Source organism: Dermacentor silvarum, chromosome 4, assembly GCF_013339745.2.
Source record: "Dermacentor silvarum isolate Dsil-2018 chromosome 4, BIME_Dsil_1.4, whole genome shotgun sequence".
In the NCBI taxonomy this organism is placed as follows: domain Eukaryota; kingdom Metazoa; phylum Arthropoda; class Arachnida; order Ixodida; family Ixodidae; genus Dermacentor; species Dermacentor silvarum.
In genome coordinates, this window is record NC_051157.2 from 115154350 (window position 1) to 115170096 (window position 15747).

General features: G+C 45.5%; 1 protein-coding gene across 1 annotated transcript in view; it reads left to right on the plus strand.

Moving 5' to 3' along the window:
* The window catches only part of LOC119448849 (condensin-2 complex subunit H2), a 146686-nt gene that overhangs the window by 73841 nt on the left and 57098 nt on the right, over nucleotides 1-15747 (plus strand). Inside the window, exon 14 of the mRNA XM_049666525.1 lies at nucleotides 13636-13725. Within this exon, the coding sequence (XP_049522482.1) occupies nucleotides 13636-13725 (90 nt within the window). The remainder of the gene's footprint in view (nucleotides 1-13635; nucleotides 13726-15747) is intronic.

The window sequence follows — 15747 nt, forward strand, 5'->3', positions numbered from 1 at the left end:
CGATACCAAACGCCAGAAGAAGAATGAGCGAATGCACATTCGGCGGTAGTCAGTTGAATGGGCACAGGCTTTCGCCGAACACACTTTGGAATTTACAAAGTGTCCTTCAATTTTTTAAGCCTTAAGAATAAATTCCTTTCTTTCTCTTCTTTATTTTATTTTTTTAATGCTGCTCGGTGATTTCATGTGCATTGAGGCCGCAGTGTCCGCTTTCATTCTACTATGTTATTGTACAGTTCCCTTCGGAGAAGGAATATTTTTCTCGTTCTTTGAGCAGCATGTATCTCTCATGTGTATTGTTGCGCGTATAGTTTTCCATCAGTAGGTCTTGTGAAATGCAGACGGAGAAACACATGTCATCTTCCTGCTTGCCGCTTCAAACAAATAAAACATATCTGCCCCATCCGGTGCCTTGTACTCAAATTTATGGGAAGCATTGTTATAATAATAATAATAATAATAAAAATGCAGTGCAACATTTCATTTTTGTTTCCGCCTTCCTCGTGCAACAGAATGCAGAGTAATTGGTATGAGTTTTTTCTTGCGGTCGGACCTCAAGCGCCGAAAACAGCTTTAGTTAGCTATTCTATATGCTAATCTTTGGCCTTAAGCCGTACGTGGAATCTTTTTCCAGTCGATATTTCAAAAAAGAAAAGAAAAGAAAGCCTGCACGGTAGCCTAATTAGTGGCCATATAGGGGATACGACGTTGCGCTGCTAAACTGGAGCTCGCGGGTTCAATCCAGGTCGCGGAATTCGATGGGAACGAAATGGAAAAAGACTCACATACTTCTGTTTAGGTGCATGTTAAAAAGAAAAAGTTGCAGTTGCTTAGCTCGGCTATGCCAGGATATACGTAGCGTTAGCAAAGGTTCAGCTGATTATTCTTAGCTTTCCTGGTTGTCTCCTACGCTCAACCGCTAATTGCCAGGCAACTACTTCGGGATCCGATGAGTCAAGCTTCTCCGTTCTTCTGCGCTGTTGAGCAGCATTTGCGCTCTCCTTCTCCATGGCTATACCACACTGGCAAACGCCAGTCAGAAGCGCAGCGGCTCCAGCGCAGTGTCAGACGGCGACTGCACAGCGAGCGGGCGCCGGCGCCAGTGCGTCTACCACGGCTACGACGTCACTCCTCTGGAATGCGCAGACCGGCGGCGGTGAGTCGCGCGCGGCGGCGGCGGAGTGCGCGAGAGGTGCCGGCTCCTGTGGCTCCGGTGCGCAAGCCGTGTGACATCACTGATCCTTGCGCATGCGCAGCACGGCTCTTGATGTGCCGCGCGAAACGGGCTTGGCTAGGCCAGTGTAGCTAACGCTACAAAAACCCCAGGTGGTGAATACTAAACCGGGTGCCTCATAATCATATTGTGGTTTTGCCACGTGAAATCGAATTTGTCTAGGGGTGTAAACAAAATAAATTATTCTCGAGTCTGATTTCCGAGAAAAACATGTTACGCTTATCCTATATAATATTCCATACATAATTGTAATGCCATTCCCAAATGTATGACCGCTCAACTCAGGAGCTTGTATATTATAAATGGCTGCTTTCAGTTATCCGGTGCACTAGCATAACGACCATAATGAAACATTTAAAGAAACGACATGCCTCACATACACGTAGAGATATGTGCAGATCTGTTGCGTTCGTTGAAGAAGATAAGTGTGGTACCACATGGGGCACCCAGTTTTAATGGGTTACAAACATGGTGAGACTGTCAAAAAAGTTTTGCTTGTCTGAATCAAGTTAGCAGATTTACAGGCTCCCCAAAATGGGGCATTTATATTGAATGACAGCTAGGAACTTGTTAAGCAGGACTTAACACCCGTGCGTTAATTCTCTCGGGAACTGCGCCTCTGCGCACCATCCACGACTCTCGGGCAGCACAATCGTTCGGAATAACAGTTCTTACTTGCACTGGTCACTCACCTTTGAGACTTCAACAGTGCTGTTATGCGTTACATACGAATGGAAAAGACTATTCGGCGTCATACAGTATATCAATAACACTTGCATATATATATATAATATTTTTTTTTTGCCTGCTATGAACATTATTTCTGCGAATGAGAGTTTTAGGTGCAGTATTCATGAATAATTGTGTTTGTTGCTGCAAATACGTGCGCTTATTTTGGTCGGGAGTTCTCACTTTTTCAATTAGTGCATTTAGAATATTTGATATTTTCCCTTACATATATATTGTAAATATGTAAGTATGTCTATGTACCTTTTGATTTAATTACCTAGAAATGCATTGGTCATTCTTCGCGCCACGCAGTTAATAAACCTGGTTTATTTCACTCTAATATTGTTTCTTCGATCATTGTCCGTGTTCAATACTCCGCCAACAAGAAGCGCGGGTAAAATGGCACGATATCAATAAAATTTTCTTACGTAGCTTCATGTTGCAGATATGAGGCTTATTACCTGCTACTTTTAGAAGACAGTGTTAAAAACAGCAGTTCACCTGGCTGAAACTACATTTGCTACTGGCCGTCAAGAGTCATGGGCGCATTAAAGCAACTAAAACATAAAAAAAAATGTACTGCACAGATATTCTGCAAGAAAAACTAGCCGTCCACGTAGCGAACGCGTGCTTGCTTGCAGACGATCCGCTTGACTTCGACAGCAATATTGAATATGTGTAGCGTAATCCATGCCTCAAATATATATGTTTGGCAAAATGGTGTAAACGTAAATTTGCAGTTGAAATAAAGCACTATATTAAGAGCACGTAATGCACAATTGGCCTCGACACCTGCAGCAAAAGTACGTTGAATGTGCCGCAGAGTGTCTCCGCCCCAATCCAGTTCGCTCGCAGTGCCCTCGCACAATTTTTCCACACACAGCACCTCAGCGGGAGAGCGCCGTTCGGCCCGCTCGACCATTGTTTAGTACACTCTAGTCATTATCAACGTCACATTCGCATTTCTTTTTTTCATGTTTCAAAACACCCTCCGCATCCGGTTACTACGACTCTGCGTTTTTCGGCTACCCAGTCTTCCCGCGTGCCAGCCCGTGTCCTGTGCTCCTGCGAAGCAGTGCTGCAATAGACCCTGTGCTGTCAATGATATGCGATCACTGCCTGTTTTGTTTGCAATACATTGTTGGAGGCCTGACAACCAACTGCACAAATAGAAAAGAGAAAGTGCAAGCAAACGGTCAAAAGATACTCGCCAGCGCTTTGCCAGACCTGCAACATAATAACGTACCACCCTGTGTTGGAGAGGTGAACGAGGTGAACATCACCGGCGCCTCCAAGAAAAATGAAAGCTGGAGCATTGCATCGGTGCGGAAAAGGACTTGCATTATGTGTTTCTCCCCCTCTTTCTCTCCTTCCTTCGTGTTGGTTTATTTTGTGTTTCGTCGTGGTTTCGAAGTGTGCTGCCATATTCCATATCCCATTATTCCAGCAAAATTCAGGCTGGCTTACTCTAAACTGCTTCAAAATGAAATTTTGTCTGCTCCAAATTGCTCTAAAATAAAATTTAGTCTGCTCCAACCTTCAATTTTGTCTGCTCCAAACTGCTCCAAAACGCAATTTCACTTGCTCCAAAAATTTCGTCAAGATGACTTTGGGCAGTCCCATCCCTGGATGTCCTAAAAATAAACATTTAACAGGTTTATCAGTGCTAATCAGGGTTGGAGGAAGGAAGAGCTTGTTCTTAAGAAAAAAAAAATCCATTCCTACTTACTCGGCCTGCAGCTGGCTATTTTGCAGCCTCATGAAAGCTTGCCTTGCCAATAGGGAGTCTTAGATATGCAGTGTGAATTATGGCCATTGTTAGTACAGTATTACGTTTTGCATGTGCAGACCAATATTCATGACGTGCCTGCAGCTTGGTCACAGGCCTTGGTTGCTTGGCTACAGGCACACAGCCGTTGACATGCCATACAAGACAAATGGGTCTCAGAAAGACTTGAATTGGCCAGAAACGTTGACCAGAAGCCAACATTTTAACAACTTGGCTTCGTTAGGGCAAGTGTTTCCTCAGCAGCGTTTTTATAGCTGCATAGGTTGTAAAGTACATGGAAATGCTCAAAAGGAGGGATTAGCTGCGATTGTAAAAAGAGACTGAAAGTGCTTTGGCTGTGCTGGTAGTGATAGGCAGCCATGACTTTCCACTCTGCTTGTTCACAGACGGTTATCCATCAACAAGGCAGCAGGTGACACATAATAACCATGAAATTTACAGCTGTCAGTGTGACTGTCAGATTGAGATTTGACTGTGCTTGCACAAGCAGGAAAGCTGCCTAAAAGTATACCTGTGTACAATATCTGCTTGTCCCAGTTTCATTTATAGCATCAAACGCTTTGCTCGCATTTACTGTATTTTCTTGTGTAAGAAAATTTAATTTTAGCAAACATTTCAGTAAAGACTGAATATTGAATGCATGGCGGTTGGTATTAGTTGATACCATCACTAAAAGTTTTAATTTTAAGCCTGCTGAAATACGTAATGATTAGAGACCGGATTTTAGGCAAATGGCTTTTTTGTTCCTTGCACTCCTATACCCATTTTGATATATGAGCATGAATTAGAGCAGGGGTTCTCAACTACGTTCATCCCAGGGAACCCTGCTAAGCTCCATAAAGTGCCAAGGAACCCCCCCCCCCCCCCCGCCGCCGAATTAACCGAATGTCGTATTATCGAGGGTATCAAGAAAACAATAAACAAATGCTTCACTACGTCAACACGCTTTTATTTACTCAATGAATTGTCAAATCTTGTTTCTATTTAGCACAAGACCAGTGCGGAAGCTGAAATTCTCTTCATTGCATGACTGATTAGCGCTAGCAGCGGCGAAGGCCTCGCGACATCCTTCGCGGCGCGCGTTTTCATCTGAGACGCGCTTTGCACCAACGGGCGCACATCCCGATTATTTTTTCGCCACTCAGCTGCTCGCCAACAAATTGTCCGTCCATCGCGATGTAGCCGGTGCTTTTTATCTTCGACAGCTTTGCACTGAGTAAAAGCGCAACTACTGCTTGCCGCAACCGCTGCGGACGAAACCGCGGCCGCTATCGACTCGATCATGGACGGCGACTTTACTGTTAAGGCAGGCGGCTGACGCACGCACCAAGTCAAAACGAAACTAGAATTCGCTGCAAGAAGTGCGGACGAAACTGTGGTCGCTATCGACGCTGCCATGGGAGGCGACGACGCAGTTGTGAAGGCACGCAGCCGACGCGCGCATCGAGTGAAAACGAAACTACTATTAGCCGCAACTGCTGCGGACGAAACTGCGGTGGTTATCGACGCGATCAGAGATAGCGACTACGCACTTACGGAGGCACGCGGCTAGCCGCCAACACGGTGTTACGCGCGGCGATAAACGCAAGAATAAAGGCTTTAAAGGCACAATTAGGCACGAAGCGCTTCGGCGTTGCTGTCAGTCACGTGCCGCGTACGATTGTCGCTGAGGGCCATGGCGATGCGGACTGCGCCGCTTCATTTCGGTTGGTCGCTACGCCGTTATTGCTCTTCTGCGGCGCGCATTTGCGGTGCTCCGCGGATTTTTTTTTTATTGCGATAGCAATTATATGGACACTCAAAAGCAGATTTCTGCCGTCGCCGTCGCCGTCGCCGTCGCCGTGAGGTTCCGTATGACGTCATTTGGAGATGAAATCGTCGCCGCGCGCCGAACGCTGTATGTGCGAGTGAAAGGGCGCGAGGGGCGCGTCTTTCACGGGGAGTGAACGCACGGCGGAGAACAAACGCGCGTTCTGCGCCGTGCTCGCTTAAGGGCTGCAGAAGTAGGCGTCTCTTTTCTCCTTTACAATCACCATATATGTAGAGCAAACGCGCCTTCTTCGGACGCGCGAGAGGCCGTGGGGGAGGGGGAGGGAAGGGAGGCGACGTTTAGCTGCGGCACCAAGTGCCTATTTATATCAGAGGCTCCAGCAACAGTCACCAACGCCGCACGCATTTTGAGCTAACGCGGGCAAAACGCCGATGGCGTCGACAACAGTTCTGCGTGTTGTTGCTACCAAAGCCGCTCACCTTACTTCGTATGACATTGCTGTGTTGCTATCGCATTCATTGCTTCGCCCTTAGGGCGAAACTGTGACATTTTATTATTATTCCGCCAACGTATACGTCAGTGCGCACGCTATCGGCACCTACCCTATCTACAAATAGGAGTAAGGCGGCAAGCTACGGCCTCCGAGATTCAAGTGCGAAAGCTTAGGCGCGCTGCCCGTTCTCAGAGGTTGGGTGGCTAAAAGCTGCTTGCGTATTTATTACGCAGTTCGCGCGTTGCTGTTACGCGCCTGTGATGTGCTTTTTGACACTCGGACATGGGTAATGGAGGTTCTTTGGATCAAGCGCACCTCGTGTTCGCCGTTTTAGACACTTGTCGAGAGCGGGACCAGGGAAAATTTATCAGTGGCTCGCGGAACCCCGAGCAGGGGCCTGCGGAACCCGTAGGTTCCGCGGAACCCACTTTGAGAACCCATGAATTAGAGGTTAAGGAGGGCTTTTATAGTGCTTTAATAGTGCCTATAAATGCCTATTTTGGTGTTTGTGCCTAATTGCCTATAAACGCCTATAAATGCCTATTTTAAATATTGGTGCCTATATGAACACAATTTAGCCTAAAGTTTCGCTTTCGAGTGCGTGCAGTTAGAGATTGTTATTCATGTTACCGGGCAACATTGTTCGGAACTTTATGGGGTTCAACCTAGTCCTCTAGTTCAACCAACTCCTGGAAAACAACCGCTAGCAGCATTGAAATGGGACGCGGCGGCCAGTATACGCCGCCGCGCTGACATGGCGCGAGCAGTTGGCAAATGCGAAACTGCGGAGGGCCGTCAGGGAAAAGGAGAGTGGAGAGCAAACGAAGAAAGAAAAGTGTGATGTGCACGCGGCTTTTGTATTGTTTGTAATTTACTTTTGCAAGGTGTTCACCACCATCACGCGTTCCTTCTCAGCGTACAAAATGTCAAGTGACAAGAGGCACAATTTTGAATCTAAAAATCTGGAGATGGTGGTAGTTTGCTATTGTTTCCACAATCTTTATAGTGATTCTTAGATTACGTTCCGCGTGCTCTCCGAACAGATTTCTTCAAACAGGTGCACTTCAAATGGACGCAAGTGTATTTGGCAGTGTTGGGATGTGTTGCCTGTACAATTCGGATAATGTCATTGTATATGAGAAAATTGAAAAATGAGTTGTACCTAAGAGTCCTAATGTAAGAACATGTTAATTTCTTAATAAATCGTAGTCTCTCTTGCATTTATTATTTGTCTGTTTCTGGTGTATCTTAATTTTAATTGCGTAAGGCAGACGTAAAGTAGCGCTTTTTAACCAGTAGTTCCAGCTTTCAAGTACAGTAAAAGCTCGATGATACGATCACGGCTAATACGAATTTCCGGATGATGCGAATTTTTCTGTGGTCCCGGCCGAGCCCCATTACTTTGCAACGTGCTAGAGAACGGTTGTTACGAATCGATTTTCAGCCTGCGTCGGTTGATACGAATAAACGCCGCCCCACCGATGGCCGCGAAAGAGAACAGCGCGCAGTCACGCGCTTTCTCTCCTCTTTTGGTGCGGAGGCGCGGCGCCGGACAGCGCGGACTCCGCGACTGGGCACGAAGAGTTTGAAGCGGTGGCGCTTCAAGAAATAAATGCTTTTTACGTACATGTGCCTGAGCGAGTTCACCTCTGACTCTTTAATTTAGCTACAGTCGAATCTCGTTAATTCGAACACGCTTACTTCGAACATACCGCGTACTGACAATGCTCTTAGCAGCGCGCCAAATAACGCGGCGGCGCCTCCGACCGGCATTGCTCCGACACCGCCATAGAGCAAAAGCTCAGGAGAGACCCCTCAATGCCGCGCGCGAAGGAACGGGGGGGGGGGGGGGGGAAGAACCCGAACCCGCGGCGGAAATTTCCCCCTCTCTCAAATTGCAAGGTCGCCGTTTCTGCATCGCGCCGGAACAAGCGTGTACGTGCCGACTAGAGTGTTCTAGACAACCGTATTCTAGCACACACTAGTGCCGACGTCTCGTCTCAGCCACGCGGATAAAATGGCAGTGAACCCTTCTCCTCTATTTTCTAGTCACATGTTGACCTTGCACGCTGCGGCAGCAGCGCAGAGGGAAGCAGCGGCGGAGGCACAGTCGGGCCAACGAAACTGCCACGCCCGCAAACGCTCGCTTCCCGATAACGGCAGAAAACGAAACTTCAGGGGGCGGCTAAAATAAGCTGGCGCCAGCACGGCGGCGGGCGCGCACGGAGATGTGCGCACGGAGTCGAAGGTGAGAGAGCTACGAGGGAGTTGAGAGGGAGGGCGAGGGGAGCCACCGAAGCGGCGGAGTTGACGCGGCCATATCCGCTTCCCTGCCGCCCTCCTCCCTCACCTTCGACGGTCTCCGCGCGCACCCGTGTGCCGGCGCCGCCCGCTCGCTCCCTGAAGCTTCGTTTTCTGTCGTTATCGGGAAGCGACCGTTAGCCGGCGTGGGCAGTTTCGTGGCCCGCGCTTGCTATGCGCTTGCGCGCCGCGATATTTCACGACTCACGACTCGCACCGTTCGTGCATCGTGCTATGGTGCACGAATACTTCGAAAATACGTCCTTTTAATTCGAACAAATTTTCGGGCCCCTTCGAGTTGGAATTATCGAGATTCGACAGTAGTTTTAATTGTTTCGATGATACGAATTTCGGCTAATACGAATATTTTTCGTGACCCCGTGAGATTCGTATCATCGTGCTTTTACTGTATTCTTTTTCATTCCTGTTTCACTATATGAGACGCTGGAGTACAGTGGCCATCGAACATGAATATGAGCAGTGTGCTTGTTAAATTAAGCCAATTGATCGTCATTAGTCCAGCAGTTTTATGGGACAATTGCACGGCTATGTTCAACTGTTGGCGCATTTATGCCATCATAAACAATAACATTTCTTGTTTTCCTGTCGTAGGTACAGGTCGCGCACGTCGTCGTTTGAAATTATACACATTTATGTAAAAATTTATTGTGCCTACATTTACGACGTTGGAGCCCTAAAACATAGTTTTGTCTGCCTATTTTTGGCGCCTAAAACGCGCTTTTTAATGCCTAAAGATCTGGCCTCTAGTAATGATTGATAATATTGTCAGAGGACGATCATCGTTATGTGTGTGCCAGTTAGGGGTAGTAAGCTGTGGTAATGACGGAAGACATATTCAGAATGGCAGCGATTAAGAATGCAGTACAACTTCATCAGTCGTTCTCAAATCTTGAATAAGTGTGTGTGTAGTCGGTAGCCCAGTGTTTACTTTCTGTATACAATATTTACAATGTCGTCTGTGGTTTTAGCAGGTATAGTCACATGCACGACGCGTGTAAAAGCCGATCTCTGCCAAGATTCCGAAAAATAAAATTGCAGTATTGCACAAGTAAATGCAGGGTGCGTACAGGTCCTTGAAATCCTTGAAAACCCTTGAAATTGAAAAGTGCGTTTTCAAGGCCCTTGAAAGTCCTGGAATTTTTTTTTCTTCCTTGAAAATTCTTGAATTTCGTGAGCAATGCACTTTGATATCGGCATTGCGACCTCCTTTCTCTGGTAGATCGGCGTTGGTCTGACGAACTCCCTATTTCAAAAACAATACGCCGGCGCGAGCACACATGTTTCCGTTTTGCAGAACTGCGCGGAAAAAATAAAAGGCTTTACTGCGTCAGAACGCGAACGGAGCGAGAGACCCATGCCACGCTTCGGTGCTGGCTCTGCTGGCAGTGTTTACGCTGCTTTCCTCACCCTACTGTACGTTTCACACCACGCCCTTCGGTCTGCCTTGTCCCACTTTCACTATTGCGCGCGAGGTGAAGCTAGTGAAGCTAAAGAGAGCTATAGTGGAGCAACTTTACCACTGGTGCACGGTGCCTTTGGGTGGAGGTTTGTTATAATATTATTTATGATAATATAGTATAAGTGCAATAACATTATGCTGAATGTTTCGGAAGTGGTTGATAAACCAACTCAGCTAATACTGCAGAAGTCTGAGCAGCTGTTGTGAGTGTTCATTGCGTTAAGTTTTAATATTACGGACTTGAGAAATGATCAATGGACAAAACATGTTTTACAAAATTGCAATATTCATCTATTTTGTATAATTTAATGGATGTGTAGCAAGAATGGTTTGGAAATGTTCGGTAAACTTGCCCAGTTAATACTGGAGAAGTCAGAGTAGCCGTTGGAAACATTATGTTTTGTGAACTTTTTTTTTGGTATTGTTGTGAACTTTCAAAATAATCAGGGCTAGACATTATTAACATCATTGGGATATACATTTATTTCTTTTTATTTTAGTGCAATAACCATAGGCTTAATGTTTTGAATATTTTTGGTTAACATTACCCAGCCTATACTGGAGAAATCTCAGCCGCTGTTGTAAGCGCTCATTTTGTGTTGTGATCTTGAGAAGTTATCAAGGCTAGACATTTTTATTATAATTGTGATATACATTTATTTATTGTGAGTGCAATAAAACGGCATTTTTGGAAATGTTAAGAGTAAAGAAATCCTACTTTGGATGCCGCTGTGAGTCCTAGAAAAACCGGTGACTGGTCCTGGAAAGTCCTGGAATATCCTTGAGTTTTTGCCTTGGAAAACTGTACGAACCCTGTAAATGGCAGTACATTCTGCTTTGCAGTGTGGCGCAGGTTGGCTGTTGTTTCTGCTTCCAACTTTCTGCACTACCATTTGCCACAAAAAACAGTTGAACCTTGTTGTTATGTTTTGGAAAAAAGAAAATGAATTGTACTAACTGGGATAGCGTACGATCCGAAGTAGCTAATAAATTTGGTGCACTCAACTATAGTTGATATCTCTGTAATACGGAGTGTTGCGCGAATCATTGCGGCACAAGACGCAGACGTGCAGCGAGCTGGTGGTGCTTGAGCTCTGCGAAACATGTGTCGTCATTTTTGTGGCTTAGGCAAGCTTACATTTGTGGTCCTTGAATTCGGCCTGTGTCAACAGCTTCTTGGAGCAAGGCATTCTGGCGGGAAGTTTTGACGGGCCCACTCAGCGTGAATTGTTATGGCGTGAGACACAAACGGGCGTTCGAGCTGGCGGGGTGCGAAATACCCGAGATGCGCGTTGTTGTTTTCCTATGGCGTATAGGAAACCGAATTGGTACGTACTGCCGGAGTACGATGCCGCCAGAACAAAAAAAAATATCGCTCACCTCGCGCCGCCTGCAGCAGGGAACGGCGGCATGTTTTGTTCATCACCTATTAAAAGCATGCAGTACACTTTCAATGGCACTATGCCATGTGTGCTGTGAAACAGAACAGATAAGTGAAGATGCTTATTGCAATAGGGTCAGCTGCGATAGCTGTGAATGTGGCATGCGACGACTCTTGAAGAGATTTTCTGGTAGTGGTATACAGTGCTCCCACTCTTGCGTCAAATGCGCCAGATTACGCCATACGAGATTTCCTGCGCCATCCTGATAAAGATATGCGATTTTGTGCCAAAGTGCGCCAAAATGAGCGACGGTGCATTACGTTTGTGGCCACAGTGGCCTGCAGACGTGCATAGCGGGCATGTCTAAATCGGCTTCATAAATCAAACTTCACGTTATCTATACGTCGGTGAACGATAATTTGGGCTCAATGGGGACCGCCTAGAAGTCTAAATGATTGGGAGGCAGAAATATCCATATTCACCAGAAAAGAAGTGAATTTATTCTGCCAGTGGCTAAAAAAGACATTATTCTCGGTTGACCACTTTCGGGGATACGTTCACTTTCACGGGATTTCACTCACTAGCATCAGCGTCGGCATACTTGGTACAAGTGTGCCAGGAACGCTATCATCTGACGACGTGTCCAGTGCTAGTCGCGCGAAATGTAGCGAAAGTGAAAGTATCCTGAAAAGGGGGATCATCCAAAAATCAAGCCAAAGTTTGTCAACGTGGTCCTGCGTGCACGTACGCTTGCCTGCTATATGGTCAGTCCGTATCTCTACCATTGTTATGGTGTCTCCACAAATAGACGAAAGTGCAATTAATGCAAGCACTGAATCTTCAACCTTTTGCAACAGGACTGCGATTTTGTAGCAATGCCTTTTCCACTGCCGCTCCTTGCACTTCGTCAGGGGTATAAGAGCAGCGGATGGTAAGGGCGGTGGGTGATAAGAGCGGCATATAGAATCGAGTGGAATGTATCGCTACAAAATCGCCGCGCAGGATTCGACCGCGCTATCATAGCCGAATGACGGCGTCTCTTTTTTTTTTAACAGTCACTGTCCTCGGTGGCGGAGACATTGAGGGTGTAGTAGCCGCGACCGTGTCGCTAGTTAACAAGTCACTGAACAAACGCTGGACGCGCGGAGCCAACCCTGAATGCACTCCCGAATGACTTGCCGGAGTTTTCTTGCCCGACAGTTTGGCCGCGGTCCGTGCTGGATTATCTAGGCTTCGCTAGTTTCGGTTTCCAGTAGGTGTGGGCAACATGGCCGACCACCATACTGCGGCGATGCCAGCGACGTATTAACGCCAAAATATTGCTATTTCTGCTCAACTTGGCAGTCAAATTAGCATGCATTCGTGCAGGCGGAGTCCGAATTATATCGAATGGCGTACCTTAAGGTTTCCGAAATTTCGGTTGTGTACTTATACTTTAAATTTATGGGCCAGTGATGCTGCCTCAAACTAGTCCGAATAATCGAGCCTGTTTGAATTGCTGGTGTTGAAATAATCGGTCAACACCAGTTGTGAATCGGCCAGTTGCTGAACAGAGGCTTCAGCTTTATGAGGAAAAACAGACCATTGAAAAGTAGCTCGTGTTGTCTGAAGCAATGACTGAGCGTTACGAGGGGCTTATCAAGGCTGGCCTGACTCAGAAACGCATTGATGACATTGAGTCTGGCCAGGTGTTTCTGACTGATGCTAGAGCCTTGCTGAAAAGATAACAAAGTGTCTGCTGTTAATGAAAAAATCATACGATGTAAAAGGCAACATCTGTGCAGCTTCACTCAACTTGAAATAAACTAATTACAGCACAGTATGTGAACAGGTTTGTTGTCTTCATTATTAATTAAATGGAAACTCAGGTATATAGAGGCAGAACAACATTGTTTTACAGCAAGCAAATACTTTCTGAAATAGCTCTTGTCAATTTTAAGTGTTTGAAATAGCTTAGGACGTGTCCAGCAGCTGGAATTTATTAGCTCCAAAGTGCTCTGAAATCTGTATCTGGATGCTCCAAAACTGCTCCAAAACTAAGATTTTGCTGCTCCAAAAATTGCTCCAAATCTCAGTTCATCAATGGCACCAGTGGAATAGGAAATGGAGTGCTGTGTACTGGCGTTCTCACGTGACACGGGTGAGCAAGTACTTTGGGGAAGCTGTTGTGGTGGGCAGCTACTGTTCTTGATTGCATACGCCTCGTGTCTTGTTATGTGGAATCTAGTGGCCGGAGAATGTGTCATACTATTGCAGTTTGGCGATACACTATAGATTGGTGCTGAAAGATTGTGTTTTCTGGGAATGTATTAACCAGTAAAGAGAAGCGTAACTGTATTAGGTCATTTTTTGTGTTGTTATTCACATATGTTAGTGCTGGGAAATCGTACATAACGGGATTGTATCAACGAGGTTCTACTGTATTACATCTTCAATATTCTTTGATATTCTTTCAGGTGATGACCTTCCGGGGGCAGAAGATGAAGAGAAGGACTTCGATCTGGCGTGTTCTGCCAACATCATGCTGCCCGATGTGGCTGAGCCAGGTATGCATTCCGTGAAACTTTGGTTCAACCCACCTTGTCACATTAGTCATGAAGGTACTTTCTCATGGTTGTCTTTAAGTTCACGTGCAATGAAAATTTGCTCAATTACTGTGCCCATATTTGTATGGTATTTGTGAATATGCTGTGCTTGTATTTTGGTTCACTAATAGCACAATGCAGCTCTGTAGTATGATGAAAATACACCCTGTATTTGCCTGATTGTTGTGTATAATTTCTTATTGAAAACTGCAGTGTAGGCTCTATTTGAAGGCGTGCTGTGGACATAATGTCTTTTTCTTCTTCTTTACCTTCTCATGTTTATTTCACCTGTAGAGTTTTGAAAGAAAGGTTCTTACATGATCCCCCATACATCTAGGATGCAAATTGATGTGTCATCAGAAGTAGCGTCCGAAAGTGAAAGCATCTTGAAATGGTACCACTTGCTCATGAATCGTGTGCTTATCCGTACAGTTACAATTTTCCACCTCGTTGGTTCACTCTCATGTTGTCACTAGGGTTTTTCAAATAGCCAAATTTTGAATTTAATCAAATACAAATATTCCAGAAAAATGACCTCTGAATATTGAATCAAGTAACTATATTCACGATATATAAAAAAAAAGGAAATGAAAAGTTCTATGGAGCCTGTCAGCAACAAGAGGCGTCTTTACATATTTTGGTACAGTTGCAAGCAAAAGTTTGTGGACCAAAGGTGCCACCCTTTATTTTTTTTTTCTTTGCAGCCTGGGGTTCCGGCTGAAATCAAGAGTGCACGTACACCGTATTGGTCAAACAAGTGCAACGTATTGGTAAAAAATGTAGCCAATTTGAGGCTGCGGAGCTGCGCTTGAATGTATCAAAAAATTTTGCTGATGCCGTGGTCTCCAAACTTTTGCTCGCGACTGTACACGGAGTACCGTTAAAAGGGTCCTGAACCACCCCTCAAGCATACACTTGTGAACAGCTCAGCCAAATTTAGCCGCCACGCACGGCCCATGGAGCTCGCAAGCAGAGCACGCTCACCTTTTTCTCAAAAGCTCTCTTCTCAACAGAAACATCCTCACTCTTTTTGGACTGCTTTATTCTGTCATAAAGGAGATTCCCATACACGGCTGCTACAGTGCAGTCCACTTATAACGATGGGTTGACTTAAGATTATCAACTTATGAATTAGGGCTATGAGAAAAAAAAATACATATATAACGATATGTTATTCACCGCATAGTGGATATAATGATAGAAATTTTGCTTTCTGGGCGGCATTTTCCTCAGTGTGTCAGAACAGAACAAAACAAAAACGAAAAAGAACGATATTTTTGACTGGAACGAAAACGTAACAAAACGTTATTTATTATTTTGTTCCAAAGTGAAACCGAAATATTTTTGATCAGCTTTCGGTTCAAGGGGAAAGTCGGCAATTCGCAACAACTGACGTCAGGCAACATGAAAATTAGGGCTTATCTCAGGGGTCCGCATAAGTGCGTATCTCGGGTAGCGATAGTGCGAGCGATCGCCGGTCGAGCGCTCCACTAATCTAAGCCTGCTGCTCGGTACACCAGCTGATCGGGATCGTAGCAAAACCCAGTGCTTGCATGCTGAAGAGCTCACCGTTTTGTTTTCTACGGGTACAAGTCTTTGTTACCGAAGCTTTATCGTTTGTTTATGTTTGTTTATGTTCGTTTAAGTTCATTTTATCAGAAAACAGCGGTCTCGCATTTCAGTGGGTACACTCGATGACGTGCTGATTCTGAGATTATGCTCAGTGCCTTAAGTCAAGGCACTGAGTATGATCTCAGAATTCATAAATCATAATAGCCCGAATACCGTGAAGCAAGGCGGCCTCACCTAGGGCGAGACGACTAGTGGAAGCCCTCGTCGTCAGCCGCATCACATTCGTGCCACCGTATCAAACCATGCCCAAAACGGCTACCGTGCGCATAGACAAATAAATTGAGAGAAAAATATTTGAGAATTATATTGAGAAACATAAATATTTAGGAAGCTATTCTCAAATTATTGAGA